This window comes from Adiantum capillus-veneris, chromosome 26 (assembly GCF_014529385.1).
Source record: "Adiantum capillus-veneris isolate H3 chromosome 26, ASM1452938v2, whole genome shotgun sequence".
Lineage (NCBI taxonomy): Eukaryota > Viridiplantae > Streptophyta > Polypodiopsida > Polypodiales > Pteridaceae > Adiantum > Adiantum capillus-veneris.
The window spans coordinates 21065555-21091964 of NC_140956.1; the positions used below are offsets into that span (position 1 = coordinate 21065555).

The 26410-nt window shown below is 40.4% G+C and overlaps 1 protein-coding gene across 1 annotated transcript in view; it reads left to right on the top strand.

The window, feature by feature from the left end:
- Positions 1-15574: 15574 nt before the first annotated feature.
- LOC147423102 (Biotin/lipoate A/B protein ligase family) overlaps positions 15575-26410 on the top strand; it is a 72462-nt gene continuing 61626 nt past the window's right edge. Inside the window, exons 1-2 of the mRNA XM_086501934.1 lie at positions 15575-15804; positions 16427-16665. Of these exons, the coding sequence (XP_086358060.1) occupies positions 15635-15804; positions 16427-16665 (409 nt within the window). The 5' untranslated portion in view covers positions 15575-15634. The remainder of the gene's footprint in view (positions 15805-16426; positions 16666-26410) is intronic.

Sequence of the window (26410 nt, forward strand, 5' to 3'; positions counted from 1 at the left end):
TTCATATTCCCTTGTTTCTGGAAGATGCCCTAACTCTGCACTGAATACTCTGAAAAAGCACAATTGCTAGAGCCGAAACAATCTTGCACCCATTTGTTGATCACTAGATGCCTTTCACTTCTGTAGACACTGTGGAAGAAGATGCCCTAACTTTGCACTAAATACTCTGAAAAAGCACAATTGTTATAGCTAAAACAATCTTGCACCCATTTCTTGTTTCACTTCATTTGGAGTCTATTTTGCCCTTCTAATTGAGCTGGAAAAAATTGCCTAGTTGTTAAGCATTTTGGGACACATTTTTAAACCATTAAGCATACCATAATTTCATATTCCCTTGTTTCTGGAAGATGCCCTAACTCTACACTGAATAATCTAAAAAAGCACAATTGCTAGATCCGAAACAATCTTGCACCCATTTGTTGATCACTAGATGCCTTTCACTTCTGTAGACACTGTGGAAGAATATGCCCTAACTTTGCACTAAATACTTTGAAAAAGCACAATTGTTATAGCTAAAACAATATTGCACCCATTTCTTGATCACTAGATGCCTTTCACCTCTGTAGACACTGTGGACCCTGAATCTACTGATTTTGTCCCTCAGGTACATGGATCGCAATCCATGTTTTGGATCCAAATGGCATCAAACTTGGAGGGAAGGTTCTTGACAAGTCCCTTAAGCTATTGGTCACACTATTTTGCAATTTGGAACAATTTTCCTTTATATGGATCAACATGACCACTTGTAGATTGATTTTCCAAAATTTTGGGGTTTTAGGGTGTATTGAGGTCCATTTTTGCCCAAAATTTCAAGGTGACTACCCCAAGCTGTGGTATAACCACTCGTGATAGGTTCATGCTCTCCCTAAATACTCTAGAACTAGACCTTATAAAAGTAAGTGATGACCTTAAGAGAACATGGGTTCCAATTTGGATGGAGTTGAACGAAGATTTCAAAACACCATTGGAAAAATCAAGGTGGAGAGATGTACAAGGCAAGATGTTATACACATGGGATGGAACCATCTAGTTAGGGCATGGAATGCAAAAGTTGATATAGGTGCAACACATTATTTTTCTCTTATTGCTCACTTTGAGCTTCTCCTTTCTGTTGATGATCAAAAGGAGGAGGAGATGGCAGTGTCAGTGAAATCTTCCTTTTCGTCTTCTCCACATCTTTTGTTGTAACTATATCCTTAGCTAATTCTTGCAACTGTCGTCTACAAGGAGAGTCCATTGCTGATGTCGCCATTGCAAGATTGCCACCGGTAGAGAATTCAAGCTGATTTTTAAACTCTATTTTAGGTACAATACAAGTCACTTCATTCAGGATTTTGAGAATAGACTTGAGTCTTTTTTTAAATTGTGTACGACACAATCAGACAATTGAGCGGCTTTGGCATGCAAAGGAACACAAAACAAAATCTCAATAAAGAATCTCAGCGAGGACATGGTCCTCTGAAAGGAAATTTCTTGAATTTCCTTGCACAATGAGCAAGGCTTCTCATTTACATGATACCAGACAAAGATCATTCACGACACATGATCTTAAGGTTTGAGATTCATGTTCTTTATGGGTTTTTTAGCTTTATGTATATTTCCATAAAGCAAAATGTCTCCCAAAATATTTCAAAAGTTTAAGCAACAAATCTTGCTCCAAATTAGTCACGAATCATCATGAACAATTAGCAAGTACAGGTGGCTTATAATTTGGATGCTCAATCACCGATTGCCCTTGATTTTGCAATTTTGATCCGTTGCAAGCTGGGCCCAAATTTGACTTGTGCCGAATCCTTCCAGATTTGACAGACTCAAATCTCTTATTTTGTTGATCTAGCATTTGCTTTCAGAACGTCGATTTCTCATGGCAAAGGCGGTATCCATACCTCTAAGGTACTTTATGATGTGAAGCTCGAATTTCATCTTATGTAGTATGTGCACAAGGTGTAAGCTAGGCATGGAGGTGATTTTTACAAAAGATGTGGAGTCTATTCAGGATCATGACTCCAGCAAGGAGCCTAGGGAGGCTCAGTGGAGAATGGACTCTACATGCTCCATGCTCTTTCTTTAGCAACCAGGATACATACGGGTGATCTTTGGCATTACAAGATGCTTGAGAGTTTGAAACTTTGAAAAATGCTTAGTTGGTAGGTGTTGGCCTATAGATACATTAAGTTTTTTCCCATAACCTCATCATGTTGATGAAAGAGGCTTTGAAAAACCAAAATTTTCCTCTTTTTCAAGGTTTTTGCTTTTTTATTATAACAAAAATTTGGTCTAAGAATGTAGTTATGAAGCTTGAGCTCTTGATATAATAAGTTTTTTCCCATCCATAAACCTTGATATCTTTACTTTGATGAGAAATTATAGTCAATTTATGGAGATTTGTTAAACCTGTAGTAAATTTGTAAGATATTTTCATCTTAACACTTATCATCATAATCTTCATAGGTTATTAATTTCAGCAAAATTAAAAATTTAGCTATGTTCTTCACGTCATAATTGACCTAAGGCATGAACATGACCTATAAATCTTGTTTTTAGTTTCACCAAATAATTATGACAAGTTGGTGAAAAAACAAGATACTTTAGTGTCTCAAGACACTCTAAGTGTCCAATTACAAAACTAGAGTTAATGGCTTTTGAATGTTCCAAAAACATATATATCTTAATGGACAATTATAAAACTAGTGTTAATGGCTTTTCATGGTCAGAAAACATATATATCTTATTTAGAGTTTGGCATGACCATTCCCATTACATTTGCATCTCGGATTTAGGCATTATGGAGTATTCTATCCTAAAAAGAGAAACCTTTGTTTTAAGCTTGAAATTTATTCCATAAAACATTGTATAATGTTAAAGAATGAAATTGAATAATCAAAATTAAATGGGACTCTTACCAAAATGAATATTTGGTGACATTACCCTACTCTTACATCATATTTATCCTTGACTATGAGTCCTCCAAGAGGAGGTAGAAATGGAGGAATGGTAGAGGAAGAGGAGCCAGAGTTTACGTAGCCATAGTAGAACCAAAATTAATGAACGAGGAAGACAAATGAGCCACTCATTTGGCCATAGTTAGCAATCCTAGAGCTGAGCCACATTAGGCAGTTATTTGAACCATTATGAAACAATAAAACCTTGAGTTATTTGTATATTGTAATAGTACATATTATTTTCTTTTTCCAAAATGCACAAAGAATCTAAAGTTGAGTTAGTATCAAATCATGAAATTAAGGGTAGAACTAGCAAATGAGAAAGATATTTTCTCTTAATTCTCAGCTAGGAAGGTAGAATACAAGCTCGAGGGAATCCCTACCTCATCCCTCTTTGCACCTTGCCAGTAGAAATCCATGGTGGCACCTTAGGAATGATCTAGTTATCTAAAAATCAACTCACATTCCTTGTGCACAAGATTGTCTCACTTAAAAAATGACATAGTATTAATGCAAGAGACTAATGGGAAGCCAAAAAATCTTGGTATGATACCTCTTAATACCCTTTAAATATTTTTGGTCAACCAGGTTAGGGCACAGAGGGGGTACCTTTGCTGCAATGGTGGTAGCTTGTGCCAAACGCGGATTGCTCAGGTTGGCAAGAACACACCAAGCTCGTTCAGATTGGCAAAGCTAGGATGTATAATACTTATCGAACGTCGTTGCTCTAAATGGTTAGTTAGATCGAGCACGTTCATGTGAACAAGTTGGATATATGGATCTTATGGAAGAGTTTTGACTTGGTTTTTGAGTTGATACACTTGATTTGTAAAGGTTTTTAAGATGGGCTCAACACCGAGCATTTTTTGTGTGGATAAATTGGATAGTGAATAGTTAGTAATGCTAAAAGTAAGGAGTTTTAGAGTTTCAAATCAGATGGTATTCTTGAGGAGAGATAAAGAACTATTGGAGATGAAGTAATCAAAGAGTATCTGGACAGATAATCCCACTGAAAATGGTACATGGAAAGCTACATTTTTTTGTTGGAAAGAATTCCCTAACTTCCGTTGAGACGAGGATATCTCAAATTCTTAACTTGGGGTGATTATAAGGTTTCCACTTTTTGGAAGTAGGAATATGACCCTAAGCTTTATTTGAGAGCACTAGACATCCAAACTAGTAAACATGTATCCTGAATATAGTGAAAATTGGTATTTTTGGATTCTTAAACACAGCTTTACTTCACCCAAAAAAAAAAAATCGAATTCAAACAAAAAGTGACCCTTGAATTTTTACCAAAAGTTTCCACAATTACTTTAATTAAATAAAATGGTTGGAAACCTTTATAATTATTAAATCACATGGGCTTTTCACATGGCCTAGTAGATATTTTAAGCACATGGGCTAGAATTTCCAGTTAAAATCATTAAAGGAAACTTAAATTAGCAGATTTGACAATCAAGTTGGGCAGGTTCTAGGGAGGATATGTTGGACGTGCTAGGGGCTAAAATAGTAGTAGAGGGTGCTTCCTAGAGATGGGGGCTGCACGGGGTTGCTAATGTCCGCCTTGCTTGCCAAAAACCTATAAATAAGCCCCTAGCCTTCACATTTTAAAACAGACTCGAAGACCATGGAAAATTCTCTCTAGCATAGAGAGATTCTACACAAAAATCACTAGAAAACAAGAGCTCTAGTTGATTAATCAAGGTAATCAACATTAATTTCGTTAAATTAGTGGAAGGCATATTAATCTAGGTCTATTTTTTTAATTATCTTATTAATTAGGAAAGATTAAGCCTCCCTCTACTAATAATTACACTCTTATATGTTCTTAATTTTTTGAATATTAACTTCTATTTATGATTAATAATATAGCTAATTATTAATCTATATTAGAATTGAAATGGTCAAACTTGGCCTTAACCAAGGAAACATATACCCAATAAGCCTAGATAATTATGAATTAATTTTCAAAGCTTTGAAACAATGTTAGGAAGCTATAAAAATTGTATAAAAATTTTATAATAATTCTGATATTTATTTACTAAAATTAAAAGAAAATTTAGGAATACAGCTTAAGAAATCATGAGATACTTTTTAGACAAATACTACAATGTCAATCATTTGTGATAATTATCTTATAATTAGTTAAATAGTTTTGCTAATTACTTTTGCTTATATTCTTTTTTAGCTAAAAATTAATCAAAATAATTAGTAAATGAGCTTAGAAGTTAGTGAGATAATTTAAAGAGGTAGATTATAGTCTTAGAAACCCATGACAGTTATATCTTAATTAGTTAAACAATTTTGCTAATTATTTTTCTTAAATTCTCTATTAAGCAGTAAACGAACTTAAAAGTTAGTAAAATGATTTTAGAAGGTAGATTATAGTCTTGACAATTTATGATAATTATGTCATAATTAGTTAAATAGTTTTTTAATCGCTTTTACTTAAATTTTCTATTTTTAGCTAAAAATTAAGCAAGATAATTAGTAAATGAGCTTAGAAGTTAGTGAGACAATTTCAAAAGGTAGATTATAATCTTAGGAACCCATGATAATTATATCATACTAAGATAATTAGTTTTTCTAATTATGTTTGATGAGATTCTCTGTTTTGAAGTTATAAATTAAGCAAGATAATTGGTAAATGAGCTTAGAAGTTACTGAGATGGTTTTCCAAGGAAGATTACAGTGTTAGTGTTAGGATAAGCCCAACTTGTGGCACCGCATGGGAAAGCCCTTTAGACACCTAAGAAAAGATAAATGATGAGATGGTCAAATAGCAAGAGGATGCAAATGATTGTAAAGCACCAAGCCTATTTGAGGTATTGTTTTCTAATCAAGCTTTTCACTTTGGACTCTGTCATTGTGTCTATCCTCTCTCTCTTGAAATTGGTGTAAGCTAACCCTAACCCTAACACCATGATTAAGCTAAGGCTTCATCCACCATAGCCTAATGCTAACCATTGGCTATCAGGGAGTATGCTTCTGCACCGACTAACCCATCAAGTGGTATCAGAGCCGACGTTTTTGTACATAGGCCTACTGCTTAACTAATTTCTATTTGTATTAGCTTAATAATCCACATCCCTAATCACCACTCGGGCACGAGCATGCCCCTTTACCCTTTGGTGATTAAGTGAGGATAATTCACATTTAGCATTTTGTGTGTGCATAATTTTTTGGAGTGCTTTTTGTGTTCATTTTTAATTGGCTTTACCGCACTATTACTCCCACCATAAGCGTAAATGACTTGTGCAACTAGTGTGTGCACGAAGCTATTGCCAAGAACAATTCGTCAAGTATTTGTTTGCTTTAATCATGCAACATATGCTCAATTAATTGGCCGACATGATTAGTGCTTTTTCAATTTTTGAATTTTTTTTGTAGATCTCAATTGTGTGTGTGTGTGTGTGACCAACTAAAGATAACTCTTTGTGTGTGTGTGTGTGTGTGTGTGTGTGTATGTGTGTGTGTGTGTGTGTGTGTGTGTCTGTGAAGCTGCAAGCATTAAAGGCCATTTACCTTTTTTAAAGAGCCCCTTTGTGGGAGGTTGCAACTTGCTAGCAAAAGCCAAGCCAAGGGGTGCTCACACAAGGCTCGTCGGGTGGACTCCAAGAAGGTGCTCAAGTCAAGCTTATAATAGCGAGTTCGGGTCTGACCTTGAAGGCACATGGGGAACTTCATTTTTAGAGGCGTGGTGGAATCCCTATCTTGAGAGTCAGCAACACCTCAGTATCGAGCAACGAGCAATGTCGCCTTTATTTGCATACACACAGCAAGGGCAATGCCCATTGCCGCCGCCCACCTTACTTGCTACTTGATGCACTATTAAGCATCTGCAAAAGCGCATTTCATGTTTTTTAAGTATTAAATATATGAAATACTTGGTCGGTAACGCAATCGTAAAGAGTATCTCATATACAAACAAATGAACTGTCTGTAATTGTTATTCTTAAGTGTTCTTGTCAAAAGTTATACTACCTAATAATATTCAAAAGAAAGTGTTATTCATCAATCATCGTTGCTTAATGAAAATGCTACATGCACAAAAGTCATAAAAATTATAACATATATGATATCATTTTTATACAACCTCAATAGAACACTACACTAATGAATAACATCTTCGCAAAACCAAATGCTAAAGTTTCACTTAAATTCATAATGTGCTATTTCTCTATGTCTTTAAATACCTAATATACATTCAATTTAAAAAGTTATATGCACACTTTTTGGATGTAAGACATTCTATTTAATATTTTTGGATGTAAGACGTTCTATTCAATTTATGAAAACTGCACCAACTTTTCATTTTAGTTGTATGCTTTCACTCATAGCTATGTTTTTTTCACAAATGTAAACTTTTAATATTTTAAAATGAGATTGGCAATATGTACATTTCAAATCTTGATGTGAGGCATTATATTTAATTTATGAATTCTTTGACAAAAGAAAAACCAAATTTTCATGATTTTTCCACCTTCATAATACTAATTGGATTAAGGAGCCACTATATCATTTTTAGTTGTGGATTTCACCTTATCACGGAAGATACGATGCACATGTCTCTTATTATAACATTGTTTTTTGAGTTGTAACGTGCAAAATGTGGTATCACGTCTTATGGTATACCACAATATTTTGAAATTTTTAGGGTTTTTAACTTATATTGTTTGATTTGGGTGGTTTTCTAAAGAGCTACTTGTTTAAACCATTTTGCAAGATCAAACCTAGCTTTTTAAAGTGAAAATGGTTATCAATCTGTATTAGTATAATCTTGCACAATTTTTTAAAGTCTTTAGGTCATGGTTATGGTTTGTATGAACTAGTGTAAGAGTGCCCGATACACCCTGAAATTGTATTTGATATGTTGTTTTTTATTGTCCACCAGTGCAAAAATGAGGCTAGAGCGCAAAGAAAATTATTATGCATGCCATTAGAAAAGAGTGTATATTGGCAATATCTTCATGTGTAGATGGCAGCATACAACAAATAAACGAAAGTGACATTGACAAGGAGGGCTGAAAGCGTTTCACCTCTATACCATAGCATGCTTGCAATTTGGAATGGATACTCACACACCTAAATGGTAGAGGAAACTCACCCAAATAGGTCCTTATATTCTTCACTCGAATCAAGAGGCAACTCGTGGGTATTACAAGCTCCTGCTAACCCAACAAGATCCGTGTAGAGGGTCGATGACGATGAGGCTTGGGAGCACAACAGACGCCAACCAAGCCAATGTGAAGGTCCTCCAGAGTTGATCAAAAGTTTAGCCAACAAACACACATACTCATATCCTCTCACACATAACTCGATTCCCAAATCTCTCTTACTCTTCCTTTCACACTCAATCCCAATGGCACACACACACACACACCCGCAGACTATGTAGAAAACGCCTCTATCTTCTTCACCAAAACACCATGACCATGGAAAAAAACTCAATCAGAGAGCACCCAAGATGATCCCTAAACATCAAACTGACAAGAGAAATGTGTAATTCACTCTTCAAAGGTGGAGAAGAAGAGAAACAACGCTACAAACAGGTGCGGGATTGCACACACACACCACCATGAATCCTCTTCGTTCCCTCTCTGAGTAATGAATTCTCTATTTTTTTACTTCAGCAAGCAGTCCCTCCTTTTGTTTTCCACGGCATGTGAGCTGATGTGTCGTATATTGGCCAATTTGGACCAAATTTGACCATTTTGAAGCCATTTTTGACTGATTTTTGATCTGGATGTTGTAACTTGTGGTTCACATCACTTGACGTATATTTGGATCAATTGCCTTTAGTCAATTGTTAAATTATTGCTCACTTTCATTAAGTACATTTGGAGTTGCTGTCTTTATTTGGTCAATTGTGACATTGTTTCTCACATCAATCGCACAATATTTGACTAAATTTTCTTTAGTCGATTATGGTATCTTTAGAAGTACTGAATCAAGAGAATAAATGTTTGTTAAAGATATTTAATATTTGTCTATTTGGCCATTGCAGTTCAAAGATACCATGGGTGATGAAGAGCAAGCATGTGGTACACAAGCGGTGCCAGTAGAACAACAAAAAATGGTTGTTAATGCTTTTTAGCGCATGAAATCTCTAGCACACTGTATGTCAGTGCAATAGGTGAAGCGCACAACTCGTCGACTATCAAAATGGACAAATCCAAACCACGTGCAATGGAAAGACATCAAAAGAAGTGACAAAGGATATGATAAAAACAATATGGCCATGTGAAGATGTGATGATAAAGAAAGTACGGTGGAAAGTTTTAAAGTGCTTGCACTAAGAGATCAAAGACAACGTTGTCATGTTGTGGCACGTACATAGTGGGAACTAATGCCAAGAGATTTATTTTGTGACTTTTTAAATACATAATAATGTCTCCCACAATGTACATATGCATATCTAAGTATAATAATAAGCTTTCTATCTCATCCTAATATTTATCTCAAGGGTAATATATTCTTACTTTACCGTTACAAAGTACTGTGGGAAAAAGCGTCAATAACCGCGCCTCTTTAACTTGGGGAAAAAAGCATTGGTTCTTTCTTTCTACTGTCCCATTATCACCTCACACTGTAGTAGATCCTATAGCTAGTGTGATTTCGAATATAAATATATTGTATGTATTTTTCATATTTTTCTTATATTGTTTTTTATAGCTACTAGGAAAGAATCAAATCATAGTGGGACACTAGCTTGCATGATTTTCAAGGATACTCCTATTTTAATACATTATTGAAAGGATGCTTCAAAACTTGTCAAGGAGCAATGTCATGCTTTCATATTGCATGAAGTGTCCATTGGAATCACATGAAAGTTTAGGCTAAGGGGACCACAAGAAGACTTTTGCTGCCAGAAAGATACCCTATTTTGATGGTTTTTTTACACATGGTTTCAATCCGAATTGGAAAATGTATATAAAATGGGGGTCATAGCTTATGAGCTGAATTTTTTGTCCCTATCTTTAATTTTTTATTTAAAGCCACTATTGAGGAGATATGTTCAAAATTGTGGACCCCACTCTGCCACATCATGCAGGGAAAACCCATTTCCAACTTTGCCAATTCTAGTTTACATTGGCTCCTCTCTTTTTTGTGTAACCCTTGGGGGTTCCCTTCAACAATAAAAGGGTACCTCTTCTTCCTTGAAAACCATTCATTAGGGAGTGAGGATTAATGCCTAATTGTACTTAGCCATAAACATCAACCTAAGCCTACACTTGCTTCTTGAGGAAGACTAGCCAATCTTGTAAGCAATCTTTAGAAGATCAACTCTAATCAAAGAGGAACTTGAACTTGGTGCATCAATCAAGCCTTGAAGTCTTTCCTCTTCTTCTCTCTCCATCAAAATGGCGAAAACTCCCGAAAGGTTTGTCAAGAGAGATTTGTTTTACTTTAAGGTTTTATTGATTTCTTGTTGTTTCTTTTCCATCTCTAATCTAACCTATATCTCTAACTTTATCTCCTTCTCTAACCAAATATATCTCTCTCCCCCTTACATTCTTTGCTAATCTATCTCTCTAACTATTTTGCTCCATAATCACCTATCTATCTCTACATAAGCCTCTACCTCTATCTCTAGCTACCGGCCATAACCAGGTCCTTTTCTATATGCTTATATTATCTTAAATGAATAACCCACACGATGCCACCTTTCACCCTTTCCATAATGTACAATATCTTAGGGTTAATGTGTGTTTAAGTCAAATATTCACTTCCAACAAAGAATTGTATTTCTTTTTGGACCTGAAAGACTACAACTAATTCTTCTCTCTCCACTCCACATTATTCTACCACTCCTAGATTATTCTAACCCATTCGATGTGAACAGGTGAGTCTTGATTGATTATGAACCATGAAGACTTATATACACAACTCATTCCAATCGGTAGGAAAAATATATACATCTTTGTGAGCACAAAATTACAGTTTCAAAGAACAATTCGGGGTTTGTTTGGAAGACAAAGATTAGCCGCTATAAATGCATCAATAAATCATTTCATCCTACCCTTGATTAGATTTGATCAAAGCTTGAATGTTTTCATCTTTGTCTTGTTTTGAGAGTTCTATGTGTACACAAGAGGGTGAGAAATAGTATTCTATGGCTGCACTTTAAGTATTCACCACCAAACACCACATTTCATGGAGTGAATCATTTGCTACCTCCTCCCAAGCTCTCATAGCCAGAGGTCCGGTACCTTGTTGGCAAGCACACCAACTTCTCGACAACGCTGAGAGAATCTACTTGGAGGTTTTTTGGCCATCCATTACACAATGCTTTATTTTGCAAAAATGTTGTATGTACATTTTGTCCAACAACGACCAGTAGACTTTTCCTTGAAGGAGACAATTGTGACCACCCATGATATAAGGGAGAGTTTTGTCACATTCATACAAGAGGAGATGGCATTGATAGTTGAAGGTGCTGACTTACAATTAAAAAAGGAGAAAGATATTTTAATGACATAGCTGGCAGAGAAAGATGCAAAAATAACATGGTTGCTTGAAGCAACCCAAACACCTCAAGCGTCCAAGGCCCGAATGGAAAAATGTATTCATCGCCTAAGCTAGGATGTTCAGAATTTGACACAACAAGTGAATCCTCCACCTGTACAAGGGACAAACATCAATCACCTTGTTTTGCATCCAGAGTTAGTTCTCACATCACAGTCAGATGCATCTTTGTCTTCTTAGTGTCCAATATGCTACAATAATTTTGACGGATGGAGTGGATACTATACATTGGCATGTGGCCATTATTATCACATGGTGTGTTTAATTCGTTTAATGAAAAACAATAGACGATGTGAAATTTGTCCACAAGAGATTCCACAAGGGATATATTATATGTTTGGCATGGTAGTTGGCTTGCCTATTCACTAACGCTCATAGTGGGCTTGTTCTTGTTTATTTTTTTGATCGATTACAAACCAACAACAAGGCTAATAGCCAAAGCAGGAAGTAACTGATGCAAAGCTTGAGAACAGTAAGCAAGGAATTACTCAAAATGGGAATACCTTTGCGGTGATGGCCAAGAAGAGATGTAGCTGAAGATCTTGGAGATCATGGCACCACTGCCATTGTGGGGGGGGGGGGGGGGGAGAGAGAGAGAGAGAGAGAGAGAGAGAGAGAGATGAGCACATTGTTGGTAGGGGGTATGATTATGGTGGCGGCAATGCTGCAAGCTGCTCCATGTGTCCAGGTGATGGTTGAGAAGACGTGCGCCACAAATTCCTAAAGTTCGGACAACTGCTACTTCATGGACGTCATTGAATCCTTGCGTGCAATTTTATTGCTTTTGGCTTAATACTATTTAATTTTTCATCTAATTACTTGGTGAGTTGGACGGCTTGGTGCACATAGGAAGCGTGAGAGTGTTTATTGTACATGGCAAAAAGGCCTAGAGCAGGCTTGTAAGTTGACTACAAACATAAAGTGAAAATGGCAGCTTTTTAGTTTTTGGGGGGACTATCAAACTTCACAATACCCTGCGATGATAGGATGGCACTCTTAGTGCCCGACGGCTAAAGGGATGCCATAGAAAAAACTGTTGAAAGGTGGTGGGCATGGTGCCATGGTGGTACATAGAAAGGATTTGCACAGTGCTTGAAAGAGTCTTACTACTAGTCAAGCCATGTGAGAATACACTATCCATCACAACTGTCATGACTCATGGGCCACATCAAGTTGGTTTTTGATGTGATTTGATCACAGGTGCCATGCATGTGTACAAATAAGGACAGACTGGGAGATCTGGGTCTTCGTTTTCCCGTGATCATTGGAGGCCCCTCGGGAGTTGATGCTACCACGACCCTTGGGAGAAAAGGTTTCCACAATATCGAACATATTGCATACATCTGTGGTGGTCCCTCTGCCGCCATACTGATCGTATTGGGAATCACTGCCCTCATCCTCTACTTGGTGCTGCATCCCAAAACGCCCAATTTCTCCATGTCAGATGCCACCAACACCTCCTTCAATCTCTGCTTGCAACCTCTCTCTACTTCAAACGCCATGGTCGATGCCAATCTCTACATCAACGTAGACGTTACCTTCAACATGAGCATGCAAAACCCCAACACTAGCTTAAACGGCGTTATGTGCCATGCAATTTATTGTGCAATTAAGTAAATTAAAAGCATGCTCAAGTGAACAATTGGTTGTTGGCCGTTGGAATTTTCTTGAGGCCAATGGCTTAGATCATGCCAAATGGTCACTTCTAAGCTCAAGAATCCGAAAAAGCTTAGTAGGCTTACCAAGTAAAAAGGGTTTCTTATCAGCCATCCCAACCTTTCAAGCTCAACATCTACACCTTGGCCCTTTTCAAATGCTCCTATATTGCCACAAGACTTCAAGCTTCAAACAAAAGTGACAACGTTACAAGTTCCCCCCTCATGTTGCATTTAATCAAAGTGCTCTATTACTTTCTCACCATAACATGTTCTGCATACCCCATTAGCAATGCACTCCACGAGTCGCATTCATGACTGAAATGTTTCAAAAAAAAATTTTGCATTCTCAAAGAGACCTAATCTAACATTATAGTACGAATTCACAACAAAAAAAGACTTTTTCTCTACAAAAGCATTGCACACCTTTCAATCTCGATATGTAATTCAAGCCCCTTTTCGACCCAACCCAAATCTAAGCAGTTCTTATGCTGCAAACAGATTCATCAAAATGATACTCGTTCATCTTGAATCTCTTTAGCGCTTAGCCATTCTTAGCGTAACCTACAATCAATACAGTCAATGAAACTCAGCTAAGAGGCTACAATCTTTCAAGTCACAAACAAAGTAGCCACAAAGAAGCGCCAAATGATTTGAAAACAAACCTGCCAATCTCACATTTATGAAAGATCTGAATGCGCCCTAAGGGGAGGTTTGCCATTTGAGGTTGGCCATTGGCAGTGTTGACAACATGTTTTATGCACAACTTTGAAGGTGGCGTTGCAGTCTTCCTGGCCACCTAGGCCAACTGTGAAGATTGGCAGCACAGTTATTGGCTGAGGTCCACTATTTGTTGCGTTTGAGGGCCCTACATCCTCAGTGTGGTGCCGCGCTTGCAAACGTGTGTCAGCTTGCGGAGGCCAAAGGACCCCGACCAAAAGCCAACGCAACTCCTAAACACCCTCTCTAATTGCATCCAGTTGCAAAACTGTACAACCACATCACTGGTTCACACAAGAGTGTGATGCTACCTAACTTCAGTACCTGCCAAGGCCCCTAACGGTTGCAACACCTGAAGATAGCAACAATAGCGGCCATGAATCATGTGTAGGTGGAATTGAGTGAGCAAGGTGAGCATGACCAGTGGATGACAAGGCAAGTAATGATTAACACATTTTCAAAGTAGTTGATGTCGGCTTCTAGCTCATACTCTAAAGCTATCACGTCTCTCTGCAGGTTGTCAAAAAGCATGCGCAAGCTGCTTTTGTCCGATACGTGCAGCATGTTAAAAGCAAGCTTGAGGTTGATCTTGACCATGCAATTTGGCTCAATGGCAATGGCCTGGATCATGCCAAGTGGCAGCTTCGGTGATCTAGAAATTGCAAAAGCACATTACACTCACAAAGTACCCAAGTAATAACAAGTTTAAAAAAAAACCTTTTGCTTTGGTAGTAGAATATGGTGCTTTTCTTTGTGGCGTGGGCATGGCAGTGCAAGCGACAAGCAAGAGATTGATCGATGAGACTGCGCTCTTTTCCCATCGTCCAACAACTGCTCCTTGAGGAACGCCTGTTACGAACCACCCAACACAACTGGTGCATTATCAATGATGTCACACAACCTCCTGCTATTGTCATGGGCATCTTCGAGTAACTTCTCTCTCTCTCTCTCTCTCTCTCTCTCACACACACACACACACACACACACACACACACACACACATGTGGCTATTTATACGAAGTATAACTCCTTCCAGTATATAGGAGTGGCTTGTTGCTATTTCCTAGGTATAATTAGCTGGGGATTGTTGGCCTGGGAAACTTCTGGTGAATAGAAGGCTTGAATTCACTAACTGAATTTCTAAAATGATATTAGTAGGTGGATTCTTAATGGTATATAACCCCTTAGAAGTTAAATGGGGTAATGGGGTTTTGGGCGGGTTGGCATGGCTCTGTAAACTTTGTCCTCATCTACTTGATTTGACGCTCCCCTGGCGGATTTGTGCTACAACACGCTCTCTAAGCGCTGTGTGTGTGTGTACGAGGCGGCGCTGATGAATCTTCAAGCCGGGGCCCGCCATATTGCTGTGAAGGAATGTGGCTACTGGCACCAAACCCTATAAAAGGTGAGCTTCCATGCTCACTTAGCATTGGTACTATGTGCTTTTGTGGTATGTGTGTGTACTTGTGAGTGATTGTCTGTACATTGGGATTGTGAGGGTTTTGCCTCTATAGGTGTATATCGTTAAGTGGTTGGCTCTATGGCAAAAGACAAAGATAAGCAGGCTATTGTAAAGCTGACTGCTCTGACTCAATCTCAGGTGACTTAAGGCATTGATATGGGACTACTCTCCGAAGTGTTTGGATGTGTTGTGATTCACTTGTTAGTATAGTAATAGTCCTCTTGCATGTTTGGCCTCCTACGCTAACGAAGTAACAAGTTAAAAAAAAAAAAACAAAACTTTTGCTTTGGCAGTAATGTGGCGCTTTTCTCTGTGGCGTGGGCATGGCAGTGCAAGCTACAAGCAAGAGACTGATCAATCTGGTGAGACTGCGCTCTTTTCCCATCGTTCAACAGCTGCTCCTTGAGGAACGCCTGTTACGAACCACCCAACACAACTGGTGCATTATCAACGATGGCACGCAACCTCCTGCTATTGTCATGGGCATCTCCGGGTAATCGTCTCTCTCTCTCTCTCTCTCTCTCTCTCTCTCTCTCGCACACACACACACACACACACACACACAGCGTGTCCTTTGACTGTTGGTACATGAAAATGACCAAAATTGCAGTACAACATATGAGAGGTTTTTCTGGTAGAGTAGTGTGTCTATGGTTCATTGTCTCTATTAACACAGGATATGGAGCCTCTGTGGATTTAATTTTTAAAAGAAATTCCCATTTGAGTACAGTCTAACCTTGACTTTAGCCACCTTTTTCCCCCAAGAATACTTCAGAAGGAGGATGGGAGGATTGAATGTGAGAATTGGCGATGTTTTTATTTGAGTTCTACCAGTTCATTATGTCAACATCTTGTTCTTGTATATGATCATGCTATCTATTTACTCATCACATATAGGGTCAATGAACATTTTTTCTTAACTGAACATTTTCTAGCTACCGTTTGTGTATGGCCAAATCATTTAAAGATATCGCCATGCCCCAAGAATAGGAAGGGTGAAAGCTTTCTTGTTCAAACCTGCAAAGGATTTCTTGTTTTCAGCTTTAAGCTTCTTAATATTCCTTGTAGGAACAATTTCAAATTTTAGTGTGTTTTGGTTGTTATTAAACATGCAGGGAGCCACACAATTTACTTCATCTACATAAGGTTGTGCAGGATGACGTGCAAGTCATTAAACGCTTCAGCGGAGGAGGCACTGTGGTTGTTGATGAAAATACAATTTTTGTAACTTTGATATGTCGTGAGGAAGCAATTGAAGGTCTACCCCTCTTCCCACGGCCAATCATGCATTGGACTGAAAAATTCTACAATCCTGTCTTTAAGGAGAACCCTCATTTTCGGCTACTTGAACATGGTACTTCTCTCCAAAGGTTTAAAGTTTGTAGTTTAGTCATTTGCGTAGTTTATTTATTTGCATTATTGTGATTTCAGCCCAAGGGATGACTTTTATATAACTTAGTTGGTTGAAACAAGTGCCATGCAATATTTATAGTTATGATTTTTTCTTATGTTACATAGACATACAAGCATTTTCTATGAAGTTTTGCAAACATCTTCAAAGGCCAAAAATCTCTTTTGCTGCATCTAGTCACTAGTTAATGTAAAATTATGCTTGTGTGTTGCCATATTATTTTTATTTGTATTAATTGTTCAAAGTCAATTCTGAAACAAGTATTAGGTTGCATTTGGGTAATAATGTGGCACTTTTCAATGGAAACTTTGAATTGGAATTTAAACAAATTATGAGTTTAGTGTCAGAATAGGGAGTGGAAGCTGTTTATGACATGGACTTACCTCGGGTCCATTGGACACATCTAATCCCACCCTAAACCGAACGCATTACCATGCTCGCTCTAGAGTCAGTCTTGATGGTTCCCGGAAGCCTCAGCTTCTTATTCCTAGGGCTTACTCTGAATCCTCGAGAATCAAGGTTCTCGCCTCTAGATGTCACCTTCCAGACTCAGGGCATGGTATCCTTGTAACTCTTTTCCGACTTTGTTCCCAGAGTCCTCTTCCTGCAGAATAACTCTGCTTTCTTGGATGCGAAGTCGTTCCTTGGGAATCTCAACTTCCAGATCCCAACTTGAGAGTCTACCTCTCTCTGATCCGTGGATCTACTCCCAAGCTCAGGGTGCGAAACCCTTGGGCTGATCCGACTCTAGTTCTCAAAGCGCTTTCTCTTGCAGAGGCTCATGCCTTCCTCTGCGCCTACTCCCTTGCGAGGAGGAAGTACACCTGCAAACAAATACTTTGAAATCATAACATGAACACGTTACCTTCGAAGTCTCGACTCTCGAAACGCAACTCAGTTCTTAAAAAATCAATTTCCCGGAGGAGATCTCTATATAGAGAAATATCTCTTCCAATCCTACACACAGAAGAGGTGTGTTCTTGGGTTCCTTCTCAGAAATCAGCCCCGTCTACGACGTTTATGGGCTGAAAACAGAGAAAAACAGCAGCTTGTGTAAGGTGCAGCGGAAGTGAATGTTGAAAGATGAGTGCTCCGAAATGTGCTCAAGGGTTCCTTTTACTTACGGAAGGGAGAGCCTTCCGTTCCTTTAGTGAGAGAGTGCAATGGACACAAACAAAGTGGATAAACACTGTGAATGAAGGTGCTAAGACTGAGAGATAGAGAGAAGAGAATATGACACCAGAGATGTTGTAAAACCCTCCTCCGAAGGCCCTTCTCTTGATGGCGAGAGAAGTCTATTCTATTAATTGCACAATCTGGTACAAGATGCTGATGCAAGGTATATCTAGTATGGAATCGACGATGACAACGAGAACGGCGAGGACGATGACTCTGCTGAAAAAAATGCTGGTCTTACTGCCTTAAAATCGCTGGTTCTGCTGCCTTTTGACTTGCTGAATTTGCTGGTCCTTCTAGCCAAAAACGCTGGAGTCTATGGCTGGAAAACGCTGATGTCTGCAGGCCTTTGAAACGCTGAAGTGGCTGTAGCAAAACGCTGATCTGCAGGGTGGAATTGCTGATGCTTGAGGGCTGAAAAACGCCAGGTTGAATGGGCTGAAAACGTTGGCCTTCAGGGCTGAAAAACGCCAGGCTGAAAGGGTTGGTTCTTGCTTGAGAGGGAGAGGGAGAAGGAGACGCCTGTTGCAAGCGGCCTTGCCTGTGCACTTTCCTCCTCTTCTGCCAGAAAAGCTAGCGCTAGGTTTTCCTTATATATTTGCTTAATAAATTTGCCCTACATTGTTTCCAACAAAAGTCACTTAAAAATAGTAAGTGAAAAATGTCAAAAATAGGGAAAATAGGTCTATGCACTGTAAAAATGCTCCTGATGGGTTCTGATGGAAATCGGATGATCATGGTGTGTGCAACCAGAGGATATGCATCTACTCTAAGTGCCTGGGCATGCACGGTCTGCGAACAGACTCACAAAAGTGTCAGCTTACTTCCTATTCTAGACTGACTTGACTGAACTGAACCCCTGGTCATGCTGTAGCTTGTGCACGGACACATAGGGTTGGATGTGTCACGTGACAGCTTGTTGCGATGGAAACTTTCTCCGCAGGCATTTCTTCGCAATGGAACTTGCGCATTGGGTCTTGGCGACATCTGGTACACTTGGGGAGCCATGGGCATCTTCGATGACATCGACTTCATGGCTGAAAATCTGCAGGAGCCTCTTCTTCTTGCTATCGCTGACTTTTTCCAGGGTTTGGGAGTGAGAGAGAGAGTTTGCTTTTATTGCATTTGAGAGCCGACAGGAATAGGCGTGATCTCTCTCGGCCAAAATAGGCAAGGGTGGGAGCGCCTAGGGCAAAAAAAGAGGGATCGCTGGTACGTGTGCCAAATAGGGGGAGAAAGAGGGGGCGCCGTGGATTTTGCTGCCTTTTTTATCAGATGGCTGCCCACTTATTAAGTGGGCGGCTGATCACTTTTAAAAATGATCTGAACCTATTTAAAACTTAGTAAAAAACCTTATTAGCTGAAAACAATGCTTACACCGTACTTCCTAGGCGTCCCTGGATGCAACCACATGCACAGATGCAATGCAGACATAGACTTCCTCGCGGGAAAGCATCTGCTTTTTCCTCAAAGTTTCCTCTGAACCCATCTTCATTCAAGTGCTTGCTCATCCTTGTGCACAATTCTAACACAGTTCGGAATTTCCTCGCAACTATGGATATTCCCTTTCCAATGCACCCGTCACCCACCTTGTGACGCATCAGGAATACCCATCTCCTAGTCCTTTGCTACCGAACTTACGGTACAATATCCCTATTGTATCGCCTTCGGCCATTTCCAAATTAATGAAATCCAGTCTCTTTGTTTACTCGATCTATTTGAAAGAGTTAAATGATAAACACAGAACGAACATGTTTGAACTTGATAGAGAACGCCAAGATTTTCTCCACTCATGCTGATTGCTTCTATGAGGGCCTGCTAGGCGAGTTGCCTCCATCTCGACCTGAGGATCACACCATTGATTTGATACCTAGAAGCACACCACCGAACCGGCCACCTTACCGTGTTACCCGAGCCCAGAATGAAGAGATTATGAACCAAGTGAAAGACCTTCTCTTATCCAGTCGAGTACTTCACCCTACTGCTCTCCGGTGTTGTTGGTTTCAAAGACGGATCTTGGAGAATGTGCATTGACTACGGAGCTCTCAATAAAATTACCATCAAGAACAGATTTGCGATTCCAAGGATCGATGATATTCTTGACCGACTTCAAGGATCCTCTTGTTTCAACAGGATTGATTTGAAAAGCGGATATCATTAGATACGAATCGCGCCAAGAGATGTCACAAAATGGTGACGTGGCATGACCACCCGCGGGCAGAAATTGTACGAGCAGATATGTTGATGTGGCAATACGAACAGGTGCTGACATGGAAAAAACCGTATAAATAGGTGTTGATGTGGCAGAAACTGAACGAACAGCAGTACGGATCTCCGCATATCAATTTGACATGCTGACGTGGCTGTTGTACGGATTTCCGCAAATTGCGTTGATGCTTTTTTTTGGGCAGATTTTTGGGATCAGTTGCTTTTGGAACAAATTGCTTTAGGGACTATTTGCTTTTGAGTTTAATTGCTTTTGGGGCTCTGCTTTTGGCATCCCTTGTAAGAATAAAAGAGCCTTAAGGGCCTCACTTCTCAGAGCATCTAGATGCAGAGTACGAGAGCAGAGGACCCTGCGGGAGTTGTACTTTGCTCAAAGATTAATATAAAAGAATACCGAAAGGGGCGCGAGTCTTTGGGGCCAATCTCTCTGGGCACGGAACTACACCGACGGAACGACGTCGAGCCATGTCGACCAAATTAAACTGTGATTTAAAGTTGTGAAGTATTTTAAGTGATTCTCTCGTGTCGCAACAAAATCTAGACTTGGGGTGCCCAAGTTTGTTACAGTGGTACCGGAGCATCAGGCGTGTGCTTTTCTCAAAGCATACCGGTCCTATCAAATTGCAGACAGGGCACTCTTGGAAATTGTTATTTGAGGTATCTTCAGGTCCTGACCCTGGACTTATTAGCCACTCCCACCCTTCATACATCGCGCATCGGGCGCACTCCCGTCTTCATCGCTTTGTCTTACAGGGCATAAAGCCATAAAGAATCCCACATTACTTATGGATTCCAACAAGAATCAGTCGACTTCTTCTGCATCCGCTAATGCGGGAGATCACGAAGAAGATTCTCATGATCAAACAGAGGAAGAGTACGGCCCACCTCGGCCTACTCAGTACGAACTTGAAGAGATGGAACGTCGACAGCAGGTTGACCAGGCAACAAAGCAGATGATTAAAATTCCGAAGGATCCGAAATTTGCAATTTTTTTGTCTCAGCAATCCATCGCAGAAGTGCACACCCAATGGCAGAAAGCCACACAACCGCCCATCAAACCGGCGATCAACAAGCCTCCTACTCCGAGAATGTTTACTGAAGAAGAACTCCATTATGCGGTCCAGGCCCAAATCAATCAGCTTTTGGAAACGAAGAAGCCGCCGTAAAAGCAACTGAAACAACGTAACAAGCGAACTAATTTCCCCGGTTAATTGGGTCAAAAATCCACTTTTGAAAACGCCAGAAAGAAGAAGAAGCGTGTACGCTTCGAAGGATTGCCCAATTCGTCCTCATCTTCTGAACAGCTCGGACACCTCATCTTCTTCTGACTTGAGTGATGAGGACAGGAAGGGCAAGAAACGACAGAAAGATCACATGTTTTATGCAAAAAGAAAGCATTTTTACAGAGCCAATCAATATGATTTCCTCGACGACAAGGGCAAAAAGCCCAAAGAATTCAAAGAGGGGGGACGAGCAGTAAAGTTTGAGCACTTATCAGGGTTTCGAGATGCTCCCAAGGCTTTAGCCTTTGTCCAACAGTTTGACATAGCATTTTCAGGAGGCCGCTATACAGAGCACTTCAAGATTAGACAGGCGGCATCCTTTCTGAAAGGCAATGCACGGACATGGTGGTCCACTCTGTTGTTAAGGAAACAAGCCCCGACAAAGTGGTTGAAATTTAAGAAACTCTTTATTTCTTCATGGCTCATACAAGAGTACGAACGAGACGTGATTAATGACTGGAGCCATGTTCGGATGGTCAAGAAAGAATCTTAAGATTCTTACTGTGAAAGATTTTGGAAAATTTTTCTACCTGTCTCATTGTAAGGTGCAGCGGAAGTGAATGTTGAACTTTGCTCAAGATGAGTGCTCCGAACTGTGCTCAAGGGTTCCTTTTACTTACGGTGTAAGGTGCAGCGGAATGAATGTTGTATTTTCTCAAGATTAGTGATCTTTATTGCTCAAGGTTCCTTTTAGTTCTTTAGGGAAAGAGAGAGCTTTCCGTCTTGTCGAGTGCTATGATCACGAACAAAGTGAGTGGATATTGTGCGTGCAAGTGAATGAGACTGAGAGAAGGAGAGAGAAGAGATACGACACCCGAGAGGTTGTAAAACCCTCCTCCGAAGGCCCCACTCTCGTCGGCGAGAGTGGTCTATTCTTTGATTGCACAAAGGTGTACAATGCGTATGCAATGGAAAGATGCAAGTTGGACTATGCCGATGACGGCGACGGTGATGACGACGACGACTCGATGGCTGAAATCTGTAGGCTTCTAATCGCTGAATTCGGGGACTGTTTTGGTGGCTGAAAAACTGTTTTGGCTGCGTTTTCTTGGGCTAAACTTGGGGGGACTTCTGCAACCAACTGGGGGCTGATCTGCTTTTCTTGCATAGGCTGAAGATCTCTGTTTTCAATGCTGAATTTGCTGATAAAAAACGTTGGGCTGCTGATCCAAAACGCTGAATGTTTGCAGATCTGTTGGCGTTAGTACCTGGCTGAAAATGCTGGAAAATCTTAGCATGTCTGGCGTTAGCAAAACGCTAATGGCTGATTTGGGTCATGAAGTCAAACGCTAATGGTGCGGTTGAGGCTAAGGGGAAAACGCTAGGCAATGGTCTTGATGGAAGGGGAGAAAAACGCCAGGTAATGGGTGGTATGGCGATGGGGGGTACTGCTGAGAAGTTGCCTGTTGAGCGGGAAGCTCCTGTTGCCTCTTCTGCCAGAAACTGCTAACTTGGGTTTGCTTATATATTAACTTAGCAAAATTGCCCTACCTACTTTTGTTGGAAAGTCACTTAAAAAATAATAAGTGAAAATAACCAAAAATAGGAAAATAGGCTAAATGCACTAGAAAATTCCCCTAACTGATGCTAATGGATTCTGATGGGAATTTCGATGATCATGCTGTGTGCAACCGGAGGATATGCATCTATGCTAAGTGACTGGGCATGCACGGTCTACGAATAGACTCACAAAAGTGCCAGATCACTACTAATCTAAACTGACTTGACTGACTAAACCCTGCTGTGGTGTAGCTTGTCCACGGACACATAGGGTTGGGATGTGTCACGTGACATCCCCTCCTTTTCAAAGTGAGGTACTGGTACCGAACTGTATGGTGTCGAGGGAGATCGCCAACAACATCCGGAATCCTGGAAGGGACTCTTCGCCGGCCCACTCTGCTGTGTGGGTCGAGCGGTACTTGAACTTCATAAAGGTCTGCAACGCTTGCTTCTTTGGGCCGCGCCGAAAGCGACACAAAGTCTCCTGTGGCATCCTTCGATGCGTCAACTTCGTCGAGTATCCTGCTTCTTTCGTCTTCAAGAATCTCCATGGCTGAAAAATCCTGAAACCATCTTCAACACAAAACCATGCACATACCCATTCCATGTAAAGTGAAGGAAAAAAATCTTGTCTTCTCTAAAGACTGTGTATGCAATGTAGATGAACATAGAGACGGAGTGACAACCCGTTCATCAAACACATGCAAACAATGCGCTCGAATCTTTTCTGTTTGATCGAAATCAATCAACTGTGGCAAATCACAATGGAAATGCCCATGCTTGGTGCTCATACAATCATGTGCTCGTTCAGAAACTGTGTCATGCCGAGGAAGTGACATGGAATGTGACTTCCTTACATAGAACCTTTTCAGCTTTTCATGAACAATCCGCATACATTCGTGCTCATCCATGAGAGAAACGTGCTCAATATGCAATATGTCATGCTTAGGAAAAGGGATCACATAACGATGTTGACTAAAATACAGGAAACCTTCACGAATGAAACACTCGAACAATGCGTGCGTATCAATCATGTGAACACATAATACTTCTTGTGAGGGTTCTTTTGACCAAGGCTCGAGAGTCAAGATCGGTTCCTCCTGAAGGGGTTCTTGGGACCTAGGCTCGAGAGCCAAGATCGATCCTTCGTGATTGATCGAATCTGCAACGAGGTTAGCTTTGCTAGAAAAAGCATCCACTAACACATCATCCTTGGGAACAATCACATCATCTTCATGCAATTCATCATGCTTGTCTTTTTCATCCAAATCATCATGCAAATCATTATCATTCAAATCATCATGCTCTCATAATCATGCAAGTTCTGTGTGTCATGCTGTGGAGAAAAAGAGACTGAGAGAGTCTCCTTATCTCGAATCCTTTCAACCTTGTCCTGCATATTAGCAATGAGAGATGGAGAAGGAGAAGTATCCACTCCATGAAAGACAGTAGGAGAATCACTGTCGGCATTGAGAGTTATAGTGTTAGCCACAAATTTTATGACAGCATCAGTCTCACGAAACCACTTAATGCCTAAAATCATATCACATCCTGAGAGAGGAGAAACAACAAATCTTCTAGTGAAGGCAGTCTGTTGAATTGCAAACAGCACATCAAGGCACTCCTCCGTGATGAGAGCGTCCATACTGGGACGAAAGCCAGAGACCTCGATAGGAGATCTCGGACTAACTTCGAGGCGGGCTCTCTCAACAAGAGAGGAACTGATCACATCATGCATACTACCTGGGTCAAACAATATGACAAAACGGTGCCCCGACGTACGACCATAACATTTAATGAGAGAATCATCAATAGGAGGGTCCTAAGAAACTCTGGGCACAATCGTGTTATCATTCATTGCATTGACAGATGTAGTGGGTGCTGTGGGTTCTTTAGATTCATTCGATTCAAGCTTAGGACATGTTCTTTTTATGTGACCCTTAATGTGACAATGAAAACAACGACCTTCTTTAGAATAAGTGCTTTGTTCTTCCGACGTGATGTATCCTCCTACAATTCCTTGTGCTACCTTTTCATTTGGAGTAAGCTTAGGTTTAGCAATTGTGTTAGCCTTACCCTTAGATTCATTGGAAGAATTCTTTGATGAGATACTGTTGGTAGATTGGTTAGAAGAGTTACCATTCTTACCATTCTTATCGTGCTTACCATTCTGAGGAGTCTTCGAGGTGCTTGTGGAAGTCTTGTTCTCCTTAGGCTTTCCCTTGTTGTGCTTCATTTCTTGTGCGAGAGCAATCGCTACCGCCTTGTTGAGATCGATTGGATCGAGTACCTCGACATCGTACTTGATATACTCCTCCAATCCAAAGAGAAAAGCCTCTTTGCGCTCTTCATCCGACATGCGTAATTGGGTACCTAGCTGCAAAACACGATTAGAAAAAGACATAACTGTCACCAGCGTGTGACTACTATCTATCCTTTTTGTTGATTTCTTTCTTATTATCTATTTACTTTCACTTTTTGGAAACACCCCTCGGAAAATCTAACTGCCTTGCATTGCATAGCTAGTGTGGAACTGTCCAGAGGGAGTCTAGGCCTGAGGGCAAGAGAGCACTAAGGTTGGACAAGGACTATGGTTAGCTAAGTGGGGTCATTGACTAGCCAAAGCGAATCCTTTGCTACAGAGGCGACATTTCAGTTCTGAATGTGGCCATAGTGTACAAAGAGGGTCGCATGACCTAGAAAGATACAATGGCAGCATCTCCTAAAATTTAGGGAACTGCTATTTTGGGACATGAAAATGTGTTTGCATCATTACCTCCGGAATGACAAGGGGAACATTTGCTTACTCTGCCGAGAAGTCAACTGGGCAACCGGTGGGGAGATTTTTAGGCGGCAACCCCGAAACGGGAAAATGCTTATAAATGTGCCAAGTGGCACCTTCTGGTGCACTTTCCTCATGCAAGAGAAGGGGACGCTGAATTTTAAGCTAGGAGAGGCTCATTTTCAGATTTTGTCACAGGTTAAGAGCTATGGAGTGCTTGCTTTCCCTCCTATGTACAATGCGGTGCCAGGAGTGATGCCCTGCACGCTACGCACTGCCCTCTCTCTCCACTATGGCAGTATGTTATGCCCTTCTAGTGGGCTTTTCATTTGACCAATGTACAGTTGTGTGGGTTCATGCGCGATTGCCGAGGCAAGAGCCTCTTGCACAGGTACTGGATTAGCTAGCGGCTAATGCCCCCGCAGGTACAGGTGAATTCGGAGAGGTTTCACGCTAGAAATCTCGTCCGATTCAAAGGGCAAGTAGCCCTACAGGTGCGGGAGCTCGAGGACTTGCTACGGATGCGACCGGCACATGAAACGGAGCCCGAAATAGTAAATTACAGCCTGCTGTGTATTTTTGCAGGTTTAGGGTTTTGGCCCTTTAACGGACCCTAATACCCCCAGGAGGTTCGGGGACGCGAGGGGATTGCTCTACAGGTGATTTGGCGCATTTGCGGGGCTGAAAGAAGAGAATTCAGCGTGCTGCAGATTCTTGCCAG